The sequence below is a fragment of the Thamnophis elegans genome, chromosome 9, assembly GCF_009769535.1.
Source record: "Thamnophis elegans isolate rThaEle1 chromosome 9, rThaEle1.pri, whole genome shotgun sequence".
NCBI lineage: Eukaryota > Metazoa > Chordata > Lepidosauria > Squamata > Colubridae > Thamnophis > Thamnophis elegans.
This window is the reverse complement of record NC_045549.1, coordinates 27387431-27408663: the sequence shown is the minus strand read 5'-3', so window position 1 is coordinate 27408663 and position 21233 is coordinate 27387431. Positions and strand designations below refer to the sequence as shown.

The window sequence follows — 21233 nt, the reverse complement described above, 5'->3', positions numbered from 1 at the left end:
TCAACGTTATTTCTGACTATGGTTTTAATATTCCTGTCCGTATTTCGGATTAAAAAGTATTTTCATTACGCCGATTGTAGGAGTAGAAATTAAATACGTAAACCATGCGCTAATATTCCCAAAATAATATTCTCCATACGCTACTCCACGTATGAAATTAAATGCATAAAGAAAGAACGCACGGTTACGCGCTTAGAACCCGTGGGCGATGCATTGAGAAGTATTATTTGCCTTAACGGGGAAAAGGAGAAAACAGCCGAATAATTACCGAACGTGAGCGAGCTCCCGTATACGCGTGCACATTTTCTGCACTCTTCTTTTTTCTAGCTCTATAGGGCACTGCAAAAAAAAAAAAAGCAAGGGCGTGGCCAATTCAACCGTTGCTGCGCTGCAAATACAGCTGAGCGCCGTCAGGCGGCACTTTCTCGTCAAAGGAGGCGGGATGGTTTGCCGCCGCTTTTCCCGCGCAAATCCCGTTCCCGCCGTTTGAAGGAAGATCTGTGGCGGACAGGAGATGGTAAGCCGTGTCCGCAGGGCTTGCGAGTTTCTAAGTCGCTCCCATATAGCGGGCTGTGAAGGCTGTATATACGATCGAGTGATGGTGTTATTTCCCCGTTGAACTACAGCTCCCATCATGCCCAACACCCGTTGAGGTACCTGGGGAAAGTGGGAAGTGGAGTCCAACGCAGGGATGGAAGAAGCTGGAGTAATGAACCTCTTTTCCTCGAGGTTAGTCGGACTTGTAGGAAATTAGGTTTCTCGCACTGGATGCCTCCTGACGTGCTTCAGCGTAACCCAGTTATCTTCAGCTAGCGGGTCGGTGATGGAGGGCTAGTTGTAGGCAACATATTTGGAGAAGTCGCAGACAGCCAACTCGCCTAGAAGTCTTTGAACTCCATAAGGCTTTCCCTCTAGGAAGAGGGCACTGACAGAAAGGTCAAAATAAGAGTGGGAGACGATAGTCCCTTTATGATTTGTAGACTTCAACTCCCAGAATTCCTGAGCCGGCCATACTGAGCAATGCTGGCTCCAGAATTCTGGGAGTTGAAGTCCACAAGTCATAAAAGGCCATTGTCCCCCATGTCTGTCTTAAAGTAACTACCCTCACCCCATATAATACATAAATTGATCAAAACAAAGCTCTATATTTTACTTACACCTTCTCTCTTGCATTTAATCTTTGTAACGATCTTTTGAGATGGAATCAATATAGAATCACTGAGCGAGATTGACCATGAATTTAGCATTTATAGCAGTCTCCACTTACAATTATGTGTATTTCCAGCCCTCCCTTGCTCATACAGAAGCCAAGTAGATTTCTGCTTGGGAGAGAATGGTGAGTGTTTCCCCACCTTCAGACCAGTGTATCGGGGGTGAAATTCAGCAGGCTCTGACCAGTTCTGGAGAACCTGTAGCAGAAATTTTGAGTAGTTAGAAGAACTACTGGAGAACTGGCTGGCTCCAGAGTGGGGAGGGAATGGAGATTTTGGATCCATTAAATACAGATAGTCATTAAGTGTGGGAAATGGCCATAAGTCAATTCTTTCAGGATGTTGTAGCTGATCAGTCATTAAATGAACTGTTGTAAGTGAAAGACTACCGGTACATACAATTCATACTCTGGTTCTGAACACTTTCATTATTATATCTAGTAATCCCAACATATAGTTGTAGTTAGTTTAATAAAGTAATGGTTTAGTAGTAGTAGTGGTAGTGGTAGTGGTAGTGGTGGTGGTGGTGGTGGTGGTGGATGAAAAAGAAGACAATGGCGAAGACCTACAGAATTTCCAAGAATTGGAAATGTCTGAATGCATAACATCAATCCCAAAGTATAGGGATTTTGCTGTGTGGGGTAAGTAAATTGTTTAGAATAAATCTCCATTTTTTAAACTCTTGCCGGAGTTCTGCCTCTGCTTCAGGTTTTGCAGAATTAGCCATTAGTATTTAAGAAATCCATAATAGTAATTGTCATTCCTTCTCTTTATTATAGAATAGAATAGAATTCTTAATTGGCCAAGTGGTCACACAAAGAATTTGTCTTTGGTGCATATGCTCTCAGTGTACATAAAAGAAAAGATACATTCATCACGAATCATAAGGTACAACACTTAATGATAGTTATAGGGTACAAATAAGCAATCAAATCATACTAGGAAACAATCAATATAAATCCTAAGGATACAAGCAACAAAGTTACAGTCATACAGTCATAAGTGGGAGGAGATGAGTGATAGGAACGATGAGAAGATATAGTAATAGTAATAGTAATAGTAATGCAGACTTAGTAAATAATTTGACAGTGTTGAGGGAATTATTTGTTTAGTAGAGTGATGGCATTCGGGGAAAAAACTGTTCTTGTGTCTAGTTGTTCTGGTGTGCAGTGCTCTATAGAGTCGTTTTGAGGGTAGGAGTTGAAACAATTTATGTCCAGGATATGAGGGTTCTGTAAATATTTTCATAGCCCTCTTTTTGACTAGTGCAGTATACAGATCCTCAATGGGAGGCAGATTAGTAGTAATTGTTTTTTCTGCAGTTCTAATTATCCTTTGAAGTCTGTGTCTGTCTTGTTGGGTTGCAGAACCAAACCAGTTATAGAAGTGCAGATGACAGACTCAATAATTCCTCTGTAGAACTCTATCCTTGGGCAGTTTGAGCTTTCTGAATTGATGCAGAAAGAACATTCTTTGTTGTGCTTTTTTATGATGTTTTTGACGCTAGGTGCCCATTTTAGGTCTTGAGATATTATAGAACCTTATTTGTCCAAGAATTGTCTTTATGGTATCATGAATAACGGCTGTTTAAAGATCTCTCTTGTGAAAGTGAGTGGGATATTAATCCTGGAAATTTTTAAAAAACCTATTTTTTTAATCCCTAAATAATACTAATCTTGTACAGAATATGTTTTGATTATGTTTACAAATTATTTCCTTTGCAATTCTGTTTACTACACAGCAAAGCTTGTAACCAAGGAAGAGAAATGCATGTAAAGGTATACAGTGTGTCTATACACCACACCTTAAAAACATAGATAACTTGTAGTGCATTTAGCTGTGAAAATAACTTGGAGCAAAGCCAGTTAAATGAGGGTGGTAAAACACATTATTTTAAACAAATAATTTACAACTACTAGTCTTAAAACCTGTTATTGAAAGTTGAACAAATGTTTTGCTATTGAACTTTTGAAACTTGACACCTGTTACTGTCCACACTGTTTAATTGATTATAATAGGTTAAAGATTATGTAAATAAAAGCATTGCCAGGAAGGGTAATAGTATCTTCTGTAGTAAATATTGTATCTACTCACAACTAAGCAGACTGATAACCGTAGGAAGAAATGGGTTGCTTTATCATAGCTGTCATTCATGACACTACTATAATAGGTATTTTGGACACTAATTCTTTCATAGTGGCTTTGGACTTTCTTTAGTGCATTTTTTCTATGTTGTGTTTCCCAAAACTCTCAGAATGACAAGCCGCATAAACAAGCAGGTATAAAAATAGGGTAGCACTATAATTTAGCAATAGCACTTAGACTTATACACCGCTTCACAGTGCTTTACAGCCCTCTCTAAGCAGTTTACAGAGGCAGCATATTGCCCCCAACAATTGGGTCCTCGTTTTACCCATCTCAGAAGGATGGAAGTCTGTCAGCTTTGATAAGCTCTGGTAAGACTCGAACCTCCAAACTGCTGGCAGCGGCAGTCAGCAGAAGTAGCCTGCAGTACTGCATTCTAACCACTGCACTACCACGGCTCAGTATATGAATTTGTGCAATAATTTGCTAGAACTTGACAATGATACTCTTAGTTGGTCCTAAAAAGGTATTGCTATAGTATGGTGTAGCAGCAGCTGTAGGCAGACTTTCCAAATGATCTTATGAAGCAAATAGCAGTCTTAAAGAAAATGCTTGTTTATTGGATAGCCATGCTTATTTATTTCCTATACTTTTATGTCACACAAAATGCAGGTTGTGTGTGTTTGTGTGTGTGTACATTCAGTATAGAACTATTAAAATATATAAAAAATGTATTTTGGGCATCAGAAGAAAATATTGCATTCATCTTTGAAAAAGCCCTGTAGTTCATTTTAAAAATCTGTTCATTTTTGGAGTTGTTATGAGTTGGTTTTATACATTTACTTTGTAATTTATAAATATAGTTTATGAATCAACCAAATGTTTGATTATACATTGTTTTGGGTTAAATTATTTTATATTTTCATTGTGACATGCATGTAGACAATTATTATGGAATAATATAAATCAGACAAAAATATATGATTCTACAGTCAAGACAATATTTCTTGTATTTTCAAAAGAATAAATGAAACAAACACATCAGAAACAAGTTTTATATTTGAATGTCTTAATAGTTTTGAAGTAGTCACATATACTGATACTTCCGTTGAAGAAAAAAATACATTAAATTACTATAGGTAGTAAAATCTATGCAAATAAACATATAAAACTAATTTTATGACTGAAATCAGATATATCATCTTTTGAATAACATCTTATATGTAAAACTGCAAATAAATTGTGTGGGAAGTTTCCACAAAGTCTATCAAAGCTGATGCCCATTAGGCTCTCAGTGCAGTCCTTCATTTCAACTAACGTATCTAAGATTTTTGGTTTTGAATGCAGTCGTTTATGTAGTGTGGCTTTTCCTACTTAGTCAAAGAAAAGAGGTCTGAGCGTTGAAGAGAAGAGAACTCGAATGATGGAAATCTTTTTTGAAACAGTAAGTAATATTTGTTGTCGCTTTCTATTACTTTGGATGTTTTTAAACAAATTGAGAATCTGATTTGAAAATACAGAGTTGCCAAGAGGACTGGTTAAAGGTCCTTGCTATATACTATGGTTGTAGCCACTTCCATGATGCCTAAGAGTAATTTATCATGTAAACTCATGTGGAAAACTGATCATTCAAAAAAGCATACCAATTTTAGACATTCTCTATGATATAATGAAATCATCTTGAATTCTACTCTCAATCTAACAACTGACCTTTGATAAATTGCCTTTTAATGTAAAACATTCCAAATATTCTAAGAAATTTATATAGTGTTTTATATATTTTATCTTAATTTGAGGAAAACTATTTTAGTATAGATAAAAAGACTTTGATGAATCAGGAACCTATAATTATTAAAGACATCCTAATGTTAGTCTACTTGCATCATGAATGGTGGAGCAAGAAGATGCATACATGGATAAATGTCTCTTTAATCTGGAATATTATATTTTTATGTGTAGAGTTTTGAGTCATATAATATTTCAGTGCTATAAAGACTATTTTTCATGTTAATATTTGTTTTCTTTGTATTTTATTTTGAATTGCATATGAGATTTATAAAGTCTATAAAAATATTTGGCTATAGAATGCTGAACAAAAGAATTTCATTTGATTTAGTGCTTTCTAAATTTAAAAATGAGCCAAACTAAAAGTTCTTACCTCACAAATATTTGCTTATTATTGTCTACTTTGGGTGGTTTTTAAAGATATTCCTTTACATGATCCTGCAGCAACAGTTCCATCTAATTTTATGTCTGAAAAGGATAATTTTAGAACAGAAGCAAAATACGCATTAGCAGTTACTGTCTAAAATGTTAGAATAAATGAAAAAGAAATACAGTAACTAGTATTTAGTAAATAGCAGGATGCAAGTACTTTAGAAGCAGAGAAATGCATGTGTCCTTTGAGGAAATGCAAGTGATCCGATGGTTTTTTTCATTCTTATCAGAAAATGTCTTCTAATAGTCTGGTTAAATTATTTTTAACATAATTTTTCTTCTTTTATTCTTGCAATACATTTAGTGAGAGAATTTAGTGAGTTCAGTAATGTTTCTGTCCTTTGCTATAATAGGAACACATTACAAAACAAACTGTTTTCTTCTCACTTTTTTGGTATCAGAAAGATGTATTTCAATTAAAGGATATTGAGAAAATTGCTTCGAAAGAAAAAGGAATAAGTGAGTACCTAGACTTGATTGTTTCTAAATTTGAGTCATAATTCCATTTGAAGGGTTTTTGTTTTTTCCAAAGACATCATGTTCTTACTCTCACAGAAGTCTGAAAATTGGATCTAACCAGGTTTGATAGTTTAATTTAATATTCATCCTATTTTCTCACAAGCACAACCCTGTGGGATGAATTGAGCTGAGAAAGAGTAACTGGCCCAAAGTTAACTCATCATTTTTCATGTCAAAGGTGGGACTAGAACTTACTATCTCTCAGTTTCTAGACTGGTGCCTTAACCACTAGACCAAACTGAATCTAGGTAAGACATTATTATAATTAGTTGTACAGTCAGCCAAATGTTTAAACTCAATTTGACATTTTTAACCACCGATCAAGTTGTTCCCAAGGACCTGGAATTGGCAGATGTTTTTGTTTGATGGTGTTAAAAATATTGTCTCAGGATGTAAGATGTTCCGAGTAAAGCTGCCTTTTTCAACTGACTGATTATGATTTTGTCAGTGCTGACAATATTAAAATGGTGCTGCAGATGTTTTGTGCATATAAGGCACCTATTACTATTCACACTATCTTTGCTGCTGCTTCTTTTTTTTGCCAGTCATTCTACTTCTATTTGCAGATGTTTACAGTTTGTGATTTTTTCCAGTTCTTCCTCTTCTATTATTCTATCTCCAAGTACTACCGCATCCACTATCTACACTAATTTTTATATTCACAACAATGTAAATTGCAGCTGCCAGCTCTTTAGCTGCCAGCTGTAATTTAGCTCTTTAGCCCTTTATTCATATCAAGTTTGTCTTAAGAACCTAGGACAGTGATGGTGAACCTTTTTTGCCTCGGGTGCCAAAAGCACACATACATGCGCTATCATGCGTGCTTGCAGGCCCACCCCCATAATTTAATGCCCCCATTGTGCCCCCTGTGCATGCACCCATGACCACCCCACTGCCCTGTGCATGCATCCACAGCTTTCTTGGAGCCTGAGGAGGGTGAAAATGCCCCCCCCCCGGAAGCTGGAAACAGCCTGTTTTCTGACTTCTGATGGGCCTGGTAGGTCCGTTTTTCACCTTCCCCAGGCTCCAGAGGCTTTCTAGGAGGATCCAGAGGCTCCCCAGGCTCCAGAGGCTTCTTTGCCTGGAGAGGGCAAAAAAACGGCCCAACACACAAACCGGAAATTCGGGAATGGACTTCCGGGTTGCCCGTTGGGCCATTTTTCTCACTCTGGAGGCTTCAGCCTTCATATTAGGCTTCCCTAATATGGTAATTAGGTAATTAGGTAATACATACCTAATATGTATATATATATTGGGCTGATTTCATAAACCTGACTTAAATTTTCAGCGTGCAGATTCATTTCTTCTTTATTTGACTTCATATATTAAAAAGTGTTCTGATCTCAGGAGATGGGAAGGGTAGATCCAAGGGAAAATCAACTAGTTCAGAGGAGTAAATCACGTTGGATACATCAATGGGAAAAGTGATTTAAAACCAATGTTTCTTCAGAGTTCTTTTAGAGAAATAATAATGGACTGGGAAGAATTTGAAATTCCTCTGGATCTATGCCGAAGGTTCCTCTTGATATTTATTCTATGTACTAACAGTATTGGAATTGCCCCATTAGTATCTCGTTGTTCTGTTACAATCTAGTTTCTTACAAGAAAAAGCTATGTAAATTAATCTTTTTTGCTATTTGCTAAAATCACCGTGGCAGTGATTTTAAAGGAACTCTGTGTGTTGGGTTGCTGTACACGTAAGTAAGCCTAATTTACCATCTGCTATTTGTGGTAATTCGCAAAGGAATTGTTGACAATTTCTCAAAGGACATTCTGAATCTTTATTATTCTCTCTGATGTTTTAATGAATAATAGTTTCCCCTAATCTTTATAAGTTTTCAAAATAATAATTATGATTATTTCTTTGACAGCATCTATGTCAGTAAAGGATATCTTACAAAGCTTAGTTGATGATGGTATGGTAGACACTGATAGGATTGGAACGTCAAATTATTTTTGGGCCTTCCCAAGTAAAGCATTGCACACAAGAAAATGTAAACTGGAAGAACTGCAGAATCAGGTAATTCTACATGCTTCCTATTATGCAAATACAGTGATCATTAAATAACAATCTATTTCCAAATAAGTGTTTTCTCATTTAACTTAGTTGTGCTGTATCTTCATTTTGTTTAAGTATTTTTATTAAGTATTTTACTATTTGTATTGTTTGAACTTATTAGTGTTTTTTCTCAAATATTTACAGTTAGTAGTGAGAGTTTTTTGTTCGTTTTGAGTCATATATACAGTATAAGCTAGTGACTAAATTTTAGATATTTGTAAAAGCTGTTCATTTAATAGCAGGCAAAAGACATATTTTACACAATTACTTTGTAACTGTAATGGTTTGAAGGGTTTAAATTTGGTTTGCACATTCTATATGTTTTATTTATTACATTATTTTATTTTTAAATTTATTTATTTATATACTGCACATCTCGCTGTTTATTACTTGATTCCGATAGCCTTCACTATAGTATACTTTTTGGATCTTTTTATCCATTGCCACAGTTAGCATTAATACATGTATTGGAATTAACTGTAGGGAAGCAATAAAGGAATGGTTCCCTTTCAAAAGTTGTGCCTTAGAGGATGAGAATGTTTACATTTAAATTAGTCATCTTCATTGAGAGGATTTTTAAAGCAGCATACAGGTAATCCTTGAGTTACAACCATAATAGATCCTGCCCATTGCATTTGAAAATTGGGATGGCATTAAATGAACTACCTCACTTAAGGAGTCCCTATCCCTGTTCTCTCCAATGCACTTATTAAATGAATGTCCAGGTGTTTAGGTGGAATATGGGGTGTCTTGGGTGGGGTACACCCTAGTTCAGGCACAAGCCACCTGCATCCAGTCTCCCGAGGCCCCCCCCCCCACTGAGATACTCTATGCTCCACATCCTGCCTCTTGGGATCCCATAGCCAGTTGGAACTCCTCTGCACCCTACACCCATCCCCCCAATCATCCCAATCATTTACCTTTCAAAGATCTCCAGATATCAAGATGTTGGGGTACAGAAGGATTATCTCAAAGTTTCATTTTTCTCAAGCTTGTTAGAGTGCCATTAATAAAGTTGAGGTACAGTTTTGCTACTTGTTTACATTTGTGGTAATTTGTAATACTATAGAAATGCAAATGCAGGTAGTCTTCAACTTTCAAAGTTATGACAGACACCTTCCTCAAAAGCTACTTATAACCTGGTTTAAAAATTACAGCCTCTGTAGCACTCCTGCATCATTCACCTTTAATGACTGATTGCAGGGATGTTGTAGCATTCAATCCCTCTGCCATCATCCCTTCAGCCATTCATCCACCCAAGGGAGCTCAGGCCATCTGCAGTGCACACAAAGTGGCTTGCAGGCCTCAAACTTCCTTACCACCCAGCCACCCAGGGACTTACAGGACGCAACCTGTTACAGGGCCCATCAGCACACAATTTGCCAGTGGGTGTTTTTTTTCTTTGCAGCTTCTGACAGAGGTGCCTGGCCGAACATAGGATCAGCTTTCTTACACAGGTAGCTTCATGACAAATTGTGCTACTACATTTTTTAAGCAGGCTCTAGATGCATCAGTGGGCCTAGCCAGCCAAAAACATCTAGACATGACAGGACAGGTAAAAGACCTAAACCTCTCAACAATGGAGGGGGATGACGAGGCCTGTACACCAGTGGAAGCTTAGGGACTGTCTCACATTCTCCCCAAACTGCCTGTTCCCTCCCATTTCTGCCCTTTTGGCTGCCCTGCATCCTGTCTTGTGGGATATTACAGAATCACATAGCTCTGGAACTTCTTGCAACATTGCAGTTCAGGGGCTTCTTGGCATGCCATGGTTTTGATGCTGCAAAAAGCCCATTAGCCTCTGTGCAGCAAGAAGCCCAGGGCAGCAAAGCAGCACAAAGCCACAGCTGCCCTGGGAAGCCAGAGCTGCCCCAGCCCAGTCCCAGCTGCAAGCAGCCTCACCAGCTTCCACTCCAATCCTACTGCTGCCCTCCACTCCACCCACACCCCCTCCCCAGCTGACCTTCACTGTCTTCTTGCTTCTGCTGCCAATAAAGTATGCCCAGCCTGGCTCTTTGGGAGGCAGCTGCTGGCCACAGGAGGCCATCTTACCCATGTTTCATGAAGAAACTGTCATGCGCAATCTGGGAAAGAAAGTCTTGTGTGGCCAAAGGGTCAGGGTGGGCATGCTTGGAGCAAGAAGATTGTAAATGTCAGCTGCGGCAGTAGGGACTGCAAAGTGTAGGGGGCCCAAAGATCAAAATGGGAGAGGACATAGGGAAGTGAAGGTAGTTGAATTTCCCCTGCAGTCATAAGTGCAGGGTGGGCGGCCAGGCTCTTTAATTTTCACCATTTGAAAAATGGTCAACATCTGTGGAGGGGTTGCAAGAGCCATAACTTTGCGGATTGGTCATAAGTCCATTCACTGCTGCTGTAATAATTGAACAAATGGTCCTAAATTGAGGACTACCTATTGCAGATTTAGTGTGTGTGTGTATATCCCTCAATCTGCAAACAAAGTATGTGCAAATAAACCCTTGGCAAACTCCAATATAATCCTTGAGTTAGAGCAGGAGTCCGCAACCTCTGGGCTGAGGCCCACTAGTGGGCTTTGAGCTGTTTGCAACTGGGCTGCAAAGCTGGAAAGGTTGGGGAACTGAACTAGAGGATACAGAATTTTCAACTGTACTCTTTTTAATCCGCAGAAAATGGAAAGCCCATGCCTCTTTCACCAAATAATATTATAATTCAAGCAGAACAATTTGGCTTAATTCTGCTGTGAAGTTCATTATGTTTCCATTGACCTGTCAAAATATGCTGAGCCACACCTATAATAGTTTGGGCTAGCAGCAACATCTGACTGTCCCTGTCAAGAAAACAAGTCTCTTTGGGCTGGTGTAATTTAACTTATTTTGAGTAAAGTTTGCATGCTAACTGTGTAGTGGACTGTCCTCTTGGAGATACCTGATCATTTGACAATTGTATTGACCATAAGAATAATTCTTATGTAAGAATGATTACAGATGTTTAGTAATGTGTGACTTTTCCCTTATCAAATACTCTAATAAGACATTTGTACTGAACAAGTTTTAGTAGCTTTATTTTGTTTCTCTAACCATATTCAAAAATGTGTTAGTCTCTTTCAGGTGATTTGAAAGTGATTTGGCTCTAGTATCTTCTTACTGGCAGGCAGATATCTTCCATACTTTATTATTATCATTTTATTAAACATTAAGAGTTAAAAAGATAATTAATACAAACTAAAACATAGAAAAAAATAAAAGGTGCAGAACATGATGCAGTCTAATTTGATGATTGTCTTGTTTGTAGACACAGGCTCCTGCATATACATATTCACACTACATCAGTGTTCCCCAACCTTTCCGGGTTGGCGGCCTGGCACGGGGGGAGGGGGGGAAGAGGAGATGGTTTTGTGTGAGGGGCAGGTATGTGCACATGCAGACTGATTTCTTTGAGCGACAGGCTCACGCAGCCCAATTGCAAATAGGCCACAGCCTAGAAGTGGGCAGCAACCCACTTCTTGGGTTGCACTTGTACTACATTACACTAACATTTTTAGAGGGTTTGATCTGTGTTACACACTGATGAACATGGGAATATGAGAGAAAGCCTTGGAGTGTCAGGTTCAATAATCTTAATATCCAGAAAGCTTATTAGGTTGCCTTAACAAAACTGAAACGTATGTAAATAAAATGCTGAGCTGCTAGTAGATAGAGGGAGTTTCTTTATTGTCATTTTGTATAAGTAATGAACTTTTATATAAGTAATGAACTAATGCAAGGGCTTTAAGCACCATTAATATCTTTATGAAACAGAGACCTGAAAATGTAGTTTTTATGAATGCCACTTATCTTAGAGAAATGAAAATTGGACAACCAGATACAAAGCTGTATTTGGATATTACATGGATAATTTTAAAAAGTTTGCAAATATGCTTTTTCTGTCTACCTAGTTGCTTTGCTGCCCTGCTCCTCTTAGTACAAAGAAAGAAATATTTTTCCTTAGTTTTTCCTTTATAAAAACACCAGTATAAGGATTATTTTTTTACCACATGCAAATTACTAACTAACACATATTTTTTCTGCCATCTAGTTATCGAATGTTTCTTCCTGATCCTTGAATTTATTATTTTTTATTGGTTGAGTAGTGCATTGCCTTCATAAGAGACAAATGCTTTTCTAGTGTCGTTTATTTCATTGCTGCTCTATGCTGGGAGAAGTTCACCTGTGCTATTAAGACCTCTGGCTGCATTCCAGTTGTTAGAGGCCAGGAACTCTTGGTTCCTTGATGGGAAGGGAAGAACCTAGAATGTTTAAAGGTTAATATAGATTGCATCAAGGCTACTCAAAATATGCACAGTTTGATTTGCAGGAACAGTATAGCTGCCATTTCAGTGAAAATTGGTACAGTGTAGAGAAAAAGAAGGAATCATAAACAAGATCAGAGGAAGGAATTCTAGGATGACAGAAATATTTTCAGTAAGTAATATAAAAATGAACAGGAGCTCTCTAAGATTCACATATGAATAAAATAGCTACATCTGTGTTGATTACACAGATGTAAGAAGGAAAAGTGCTTTGTTTAACTCCAAAATGAAATGGAGCCATAGTAAAACAATGAATATAAGAATCTTTTTAAAAATATGCTGAGTTTATATTTCAAAAGGTAATTTTAGCTATGCAATTTATTATGAATCAAATATTGCTAGTTTCATCGATAATAGTTCATTGCACTAGCATGAAGTACATATTATTAAATTACATCTGGCACTATAGACATCAAAGCATCACTGCCTATGTGCTATCTTTAATGTTATCAAATATGAAAATAATCTTTAGTGTTATCAAATATGAAAATAATCTTTAGTGTTATCAAATATGAAAATAATAAAACAAAATTTTAAAGTAAAAATAATACTAGGCAATAAGATATTTATATTCCTGCTTAAGATGATGTAAAATTTTAGTGATATGTGAAGTCACACAGAATACTTTGAATAGAAATATTGTGATTTTTTTTTAACATTTTATTTTTTTAAAGATTAGTGCCCTGAATCTAAGAATTAGCTGGCCCTTGATTAAATATTTGCTGTTAGGATTTAAAAACTTGGTAAAGGCTAGCCTACCCTAATAAAATTCTAGGGCAATGTAACTGATTCATGTTCTCCAGTCTATAGAATAAATTTACTATACGTATGGTACTATCAGTATGGTACAATGACTGAACTGGGGGGTGGAAGCCAGCTGGAGGTTCTGGACAATCACTTCTTTCCACCCTAATCAGAGTTAGACTATGTATCAGGCCAGCTGATAAACAAAGCTTCCTTGTTGCTTCACACATAATTTTGCAATAATAACTATGTAACAACAATGCAAAAACAAGCAGACACTACAACTATGAAGGATGAAGGTAAAAAGGTGCTAGGTTTTTCTTCTTACAGTGCGATAATAAGATGCTTACCAAATATGTATCTTTGATACATTTTAGACTGTTCACTTCTATTAGTAAGCAAAAGGTCAGACTCTTCAAATTTAATCATTAGGAATGCCCTGCTTTTATTACAGAAGAATTGTCTGATTGTAAATGATAAATATTATGTATATAACTTTCCTTTGGAAATTGAAATATAAGTCATATGGAAGGAGGAGCCAATGCCGCGACGAGATGGTTGTGTGGTCTCAATGCTCTGAGACCACAGCCAATACTTTTGCCACTGGGTGGTCCCAATGGACCTAAACCATCCCGAAGAGACGGTGAGCAGGAAGATTACGTCTTGCTGATCTCAGAGATATCGCAAAATCCTCAAAAGAAGCAAGAGACAAAAGCCGGTGACAAAAATTCCAGCCACAAGGCTGACAAAGTTGGGGCGGCCCAAAATGGAAGGATATGGAAAGAGAAAGTTTTTCAGATAGTGAGGAATTTTTATTGTTTTAAAAAATAGTCTGCCTATAAAAACTCAAAAACCAATTTAAATTACAGAATAGAACCAAGCGGTGGAATTGATTTTGGAATTGTTTTGGACAGTGGTTATCTTACTTTTTAAATGTTATTTACATGGATCGAATCTATGCAAGCCTTTTAAAATGGATGAACTAAGTTTTCTTCTCTTTTTGTGACTCTCTTAAAGTAGTAGAATACTCTTTGAATATTCAAAACGGAACGTTTCTTTTTTTTTTTTTTCATGGATTGCTGACTTGGCACCCTAAGGCTTTGTTTTGGCTACACACTGATAAGAACACAGATGTCCCTTTGAAATTTGATCAGAGAGGATAAATCCTTTAACCTTGTCAAGAATGACACAATACCCAGAAAAAATAGAGGTCTTGACTTTGCAAGATATACTTTCAGAACTACAGAAAATATTAAATAAAGAAGAGAAACAATTGGAATACTTAGAGCACATAACAAGAAAATACGATGAAAAAATTCAAAATGTTCATCAAATGCAAAACGGGGTGATTGAAACTCAAAACACTGAAGTGGAAAATGAATATAAAGAGACCAAACCTGCTGATATCTATGGTAATTGGTTTGTTCATGAAAATGAAAAGAATGGAATACAGAAAGAGGAATTAAATGGAAAGGAAATCTACTTCAAGGGCCAAAATATAGAAGAAGATAAAATTATGGACTTAAAGAAATTCCACTAGCAAAAGTTTTGATAACACTGCTGACAATCAAAGACAAACTGAACAAGGAAACAGAAAGAGGGCATCAAGATTATATGAGAGATCTTATAAACAAGGAGTTGCTAAGAGAAGTCCATACAAAGCTGATCAAGAAGATGACTAGAGGATTGATACCACAAATGGCAGAAGATATGAGATTGTTTTGTTATTGGAAAGATGCAGGTTGATAGATGGAAGAATATAACTTAAAACTAGTTAAACTTAGTGAAACTTAGTAACAATAGATATAATTAAATAAATAATTGATAATGATAATAATGTGTACAATGTGTTGTGTTATGATAAGCAATAATTGGATATGAATAGTGAATGGTACTCATGAAAGGAGGATTAGAAATCCTTTTGTAGTATATACAAAGGTTAATAAAAAAGAACTAAATTAGATATAGTTAAGTTTTGATTATTAGGGGGGAAATGTTATGATACAGGCAGGATATAGTCAAAGGAGGGATAATGATGACAACCTATATATATGTATGGGTACAATATAAGGAAACTGGATGAAAATTGCAAAAAGTGATCTCGGAAGGAGGATTAGAAAAGTTTATTACTAAATATTATGGATGTTTAGCTAGAATAGGATATAAGGATTCAGTGTTATTGAAGGATTTTAGAAATATCAAATGAAATGCCAGTATGTGGTTATGTATTAAATTTCGGTATATTTTATGATGAAGGACGTTTAAATAATTATAGGCAAATATAAATGGAGGTACAAGGGTAACATATATAAATATTTGAGTTAAAATACTTGTTAATATGAATTATGTTTGATGACTGTGGAAGAGATGCACGAAAACCTTTTGTAACCAACTGATACACTTTCTACAGTATGTAAGGAAGGAAGATTTTATGTGCTGTGTTTGTTTTTTTGGGGGAAAAAAGAAATATAAGTCATATGTTTGGATAGAATTCAGCTGGCCAGATGCTGAGAGGAAGAATGACTAGTTTTCCACATTGGCCCAGTTTGTAACCTTTTGAGAATTCTTGTAAGTGTAAGTAGGGAACAATTGTAAACTATGCATGCAGGGCTTTTGTGAAATGGAAAAACTCTGAAACAAACATACCAGGTTTCAAAAGTTTTGCCAAATGATTCGATAAAGGCTGTGGTCTGGCCAAACCCAAAAGACTTTGGAATGACTTTATTGATCTAAGAACTACATTTTGTCAGCTGTCCTATCCCAGTAGCTCTTTCTTCTCCTTCTCCTTCTCCTTCTCCTTCTCCTTCTTCTTCTTCATCTGATGTACTTGCAACATTCCACATTTTCTGGTCTTCCTATCCAGGACTTTTAATTCTGTTTAGTCCAGTCCACTATTCCAGCTGTGTAGCTAATGACTATAATTATATTATTGTTATTATCATCATCATTCTGTTGCTTTGGATGTACATTGAATCTTTCTATACCAGAGACAAATTCCTCATGCATCTAATCACACTTGGCCAGATAAGGTATTCAAACTTCATCATGCTTATGCAGGATTATTATTTTGCAAGATTATTTGATTTTTTTTCATAGTTGAAGTATCTCACAAACTTCAGGAATTATTTCAGGAATAAAGTTTATGAGTGTACAGTGTTTCCCTGAAAATATAACTTACCCTGAAAACAAGCCCTACCCCTATTTTCACCCCTGCACCTAATATAAGCCCTAGTTAAGCCCCACCCATTGTCTGGTTGTGCAAGGTGGCGCGAGGGGCCAGTGTAAAAAGCTAGGGCGGGAGGGGGGGTTGGAGGTACACCATGCACCCGCTTACCTTAGGACTGCCGCAGCCAGGCCTCCCATAGCCAGGCCTCCCATACCCCAACATCTGCCATGCCACTGCCCAACTTATGCAGCCACCGTTGGAACCACTCGTGTGTGCAATGAGACAACACACCACACAGCATCTTGTTGCAAGCAGCTTCACCGGTGCGATGAGCCTCACGGGGTCATACACTAAATGGCTCCACCGATGCAACGAGTCTCACAGTGTCCTGCCAAGAGTGGCTCCACCAGCGTGACAAGTCTCATGGCTTTCTGCCATGAGCGGCTCTACTGGTGCTGCAAGACCTGAACTCCAGTGTCTCAGCAGCAGCAGGGTCAGCAGGCAGGGAGGGTGGAGATCAGGGCACGCTGAGAGTTTGGTCCGTTGCAGCCGCAGGCAAGTAGACAGTGGAAGAGAGGGTGGGCCTGGTGGAAGCAGTGCTCTCACTCCTGTCGGCCACCATGCTTACGCTTCCTGTACATCAAAAAAATAAGACCTCCCCAAAAAGAAGTCTGGGTGCTTACTTCGGGGCCTAAAAGAAAATGAGACCAGGTCTTATTTTTGGGGAAACAGAGTAGAAAAAACATTGCTTAAGATTTAGCTTCATTACTTTGAAATGGTTAAGGCTATATTTTTACTACTGTTACTGACTAAATAACATTACTAGATTGTGAAATCAAATCGATTTTTATGAAATATAGCATTTGAAGTTTTTTACCTTAAAAGAAATATGGGGGTTCAGGAAACGATCCTGTATGTAAAAATTATACATGATGAAAGCAAGTGAACACGATTATCACGCTAGGCATGGTTACAATCTTAAAATCTTGAGCACAGATATTAAGGAAGAACTTTTGCATAATGCAAAATTGTGTGAATTTGTTGGAAATCAACTTGGGGCTTTAAAAGGAGAGCAGCATTTCCATATGCCAAAGCAGAAAGTTATACATACTACTGGTTGTTGGAGAACATTAGTAAGAAAATGCCAAGGCCTTCAAGTTTTATTTATGGTTTACCAGAAATGCCTAATAGATAATTATGTAAAAATACTGATATTTTACTGGCTGTTTTATATCCTATTAAAGTGATTATAAATATTTAGTCATAAGTTCAGATAAGTTAATTTGCGTAGTATCATTTCTGCAATTCAGAAAGATTTGCTAAACTAAGCAATTCTATGTTGAAAGAGATTTTTTAGGAAGCTGATCCAAGATTGATTTTTCATCTTTGCTGCAAAAATGAAAGAGTTGCTGTAAAATATATTGTGTACAAAAATACCTTTTGAGAGGATTTTCCATAAAAGGCAATGTGGATAGAGTAGATTCTACAATTTACTTGTCAGTGAATCAACAAAACAGAACCTTAGTAATATAGTTTATATGTTATGCTGTGGACCATTCTAAGTTTTAGATGGAAATCCAATCATAAAAATTGGTTTATTAGCAAACATTTCAGAGACATTAAAAATACAGTAACTCATCTAATAAGCTATGCACTTATAGATATTAAAAAGACATACTGCTGATTATTCATATCCTTAAGAAGTTAAGAACATATAAAATATTCAGATTATAGTGCTTTTTCTGTATTTATTATATTCATGCAGAATTTATATCTTTTGAAACTTTTAAAAATGTTTTTGTAAGCTTATCAGCAGCTGCTGTTATCTACGAAGTTAAGATTAATTCATGGAAATTAGATATTAAGTGGTAAAAGCAATGAACTCTTGTGACATCTTAAAGTACCACTTCCCAAATTTCATTGCCAAAAATATCAAAAAGTTATTTTTACTACTTATCAGAATGTCCTTATTTAAATGTGGTTTGTGTATTATTACCCTTTTACCCAATTTTAGGTAATTTACATAGGTTTGAAAAGAACTGTCTTAAAACCTAACAAGCCACTGAGTGTGTTCTGTTGCTGTCAATTAAACTAATTATCTCTCTGAAAAACCATTTGATAAATTTAATGCACGTACACTATGCCACCTATATAACCACATTTTAGGTATGTAACGTGTGCATACGCACATATAGAATATTGTATGTTTCTTTACAAATATCTTGCATTTTTGTCATTCAATATGCAAATTCAGGATTATCTCAGCAACACTAGAATTGGAAACTGGTGAAAATAGCCATCCAAGGACATAAACTGATAAATACACTTATCACAGTCATTCATGGCTTAGTCATTTTTCAGCTGCTGTACTGTACATAGGAAGTCACAACTATATACAAGATACTGTACATAGGAAGTCACAATGGACGCAGAATGCAGTAGTGTGCACTGTTCTAGGTTCTTGCAGTTTATCCATATTATAGTCCTACTGTGCAAAGTGTTAAGTGTCTTTCTCTCCACGTATTTTTGCATTATATAATACTGTCTGTTATCCAACATAATCATACCATAGTTTTCCAGTAAATGGATATTTTATCATAATTAATAGCCATCTTATGAACTGGCATATTTTGCAGTGGAAGAGAGGGAGTAGTCATGTATGGGTATTCTCAAAGCCTGATTGGTCCAAAGACTGAGAGTAAACTTCTTAAATACTCCTGCCTTCCATTCTAGCCCAGTTTCCTCTCAGTCTTCTTGGTCCAAGCACTGTTGAGAATTGTTTCTAGGTAGGAAATCTATTTGTTCAATCGGATCGGTTATTTGGTTTAACTGGGTATTTTAAAACTTCCTAAATTCTAAATTTGCAGCTGTGGCCCCAAGGGACAGTCCTCTGCCTCGGGCGGTCGGGAGGGGGGCTGTGGGCATCTATCCTTTCCCCCCGTGGGCCCGGAGCCTCAGCCCTATCCTCGGGATTGCCGGGGTGCCAGCTCCATACTCAGCTGCAGGAGAGGCAGCTTTCCTTGAGAGGATTGGCGAGGGAAGCGGCTTTGGCACCACGAGGTGCACACGAGCCGCCCACGGAGCCACCACTTGATCCGGGCGGCTGCCGCCCTCTTCAACTTTAATAGCCGTTTGAGGAGGTTTCTTGGGGGGGGGGAGTGCATGCCTGTGTGCTGCGTGGCCCCCTGACGTTTACTAAGGCGGCGTTGGCTCCTGGTAGCCAGGCAGAGCCACTCGTAGTTGCCCTCGATCTCTCCTTCTGCGCAGCGTTCCGGTGGCCATTTTATCTGCTGCCACATGCACAAGGCCCTTTCTTCTTGCTGCATCGATTCGGGAGGCCAGGCTGGGGACGTTTTTGGCCTAGTCCCTCCACACAATTCCAAAGGCCCAGGTCCCGGCGGGGCCTAAAGAGGCCTGAATTCCTTCCTCCTTCACTGGACATGTGAGTGGGGCAAAATGGAGGAGGGGTCGGAAATTCCCCATGGCCAGTGCAGGAATTCGAGCCAGGGGTTCCCTCTCCAAGACATTTCGCTGCCCAGCGCCCTTCTAGATCCTCCACAAGGGAGGAGGCCAAGAGGCACAAGGCCATTGAAAAGACCTTTGCCAGGGCAGAAAGACAGGCCAAGGTTGCAGGACCTACATCCAGAGGCAGGTCCTGGTCTCCAATCAGGCCCCTTTCAGTACACTCTTCACCTAGGGGTTCAGCCCTTCTTTTCCCTCAGCCTCCCTGGACAGGTCCCACTCCTATTCCAGGCGGAAGGGGTCTCCCTCTCCTTCCGTCTCTCCAGGTTTGACTAGGAGGAGTTCTGTGGATCCTTTGGAGGGTACGTCCAGGGAACCTTGTCCTTCGCGCAGGTTGGCTCCTCAGAGGCCTAGCTCTCCTTATGGAGATAAAAATTTACCTTACCTTTTCCGCTGATGCTACCCTGGACATGGTTAAGTTTGCATCCAGTACCTTGGCCACTTTGGTTACTTCCCGCCGGCTTTTATGGCTGCGTAACTGGCAGATGGATAACAAAGCCAAGTGGAATCTAGCGGCTGCCCCGTTCAAGGGTCCTAATCTTTTTGGGAAGTCTCTCGACCCCATTCTGGTCGAGAACAAAGACAAAAAGAAGATTCTCCCATCTAATGCTAAAAAGCTGGAGGCTCAGGCTCATCCTTATCGTAGGCAGTCATATAGGGCTCCGGACTACAACCATAACCAGCATTTCTCCTCTTTCATATCTGACAGGCAGTTCTCCAGGTCGTCCTTTCAGGATAGAAACTGGTTCCAGCACCAGTCCCAACGGCCATTTTGTGGCAGAGGCGGTCATCCCTACCGCAGAGGGAAGTGACTTGAACTTGAGTCATCCCATAAGCGTCCGCCTGTCCCTCTATGCGAACCAATGGGATGAGATCACATTGACGCTTGGGTCAGGTCCACAGTACGACACGGTCTCAGGTTGGAATTTCTCTTCATCCCTCTGAATCTCTTCAGGTTGTTCCCTCCATCTCGGAGCCTGGAGCGCCGCCACCTGATGGATCAGGCAATAGCTCACCTTCTCAACATTCAGGCGGTGGAGGCAGTTCCCCTGGGAGAATGGGGGCTGGGCCACTACTCCAACCTGTTTGTGGTTCTGAAGAGCTCGGGGGGGCTGGAGGGCAATTCTGGACCTCAAGTGCTTGAACTGTTTTCTGGTGCACAGGCGCTTCAAGATGTCCTCCCTCAAGTCTATCCTTCAGGGCATCCGAAAGGGGGACTTCTTAGCTTCGGTAGACCTTACAGAGGCCTACCTACACACCCCAATGCTGCCAGCTCATCGCAGGTTTCTGAGATTCTCGCATGGGAGCCACCATTACCAGTTCAGGGCTCTCCCCTTTGGGTTGGCCTCGCCCCCCCGCACATTTACGAAGGTACTGGCGGCG

General features: G+C 38.6%; 1 protein-coding gene across 4 annotated transcripts in view; it reads left to right on the top strand.

Annotated features, from left to right (window-relative positions):
- The first annotated feature begins 380 nt into the window (after window positions 1–380).
- MND1 (meiotic nuclear divisions 1) overlaps window positions 381–21233 on the top strand; it is a 39396-nt gene continuing 18543 nt past the window's right edge. Inside the window, exons 1-5 of one of the 4 annotated variants that reach the window (XM_032224537.1) lie at window positions 385–517; window positions 627–729; window positions 4675–4740; window positions 5867–5972; window positions 7904–8052. In XM_032224537.1, coding sequence (XP_032080428.1) covers window positions 4717–4740; window positions 5867–5972; window positions 7904–8052 — 279 coding nt within the window. In that variant the 5' untranslated portion in view covers window positions 385–517; window positions 627–729; window positions 4675–4716. Of the gene's footprint in view, window positions 518–626; window positions 730–4674; window positions 4741–5866; window positions 5973–7903; window positions 8053–21233 lie in introns of all 4 variants that reach the window. The other 3 variants (XM_032224539.1, XM_032224538.1, XM_032224536.1) reach the window with 3 other exon arrangements.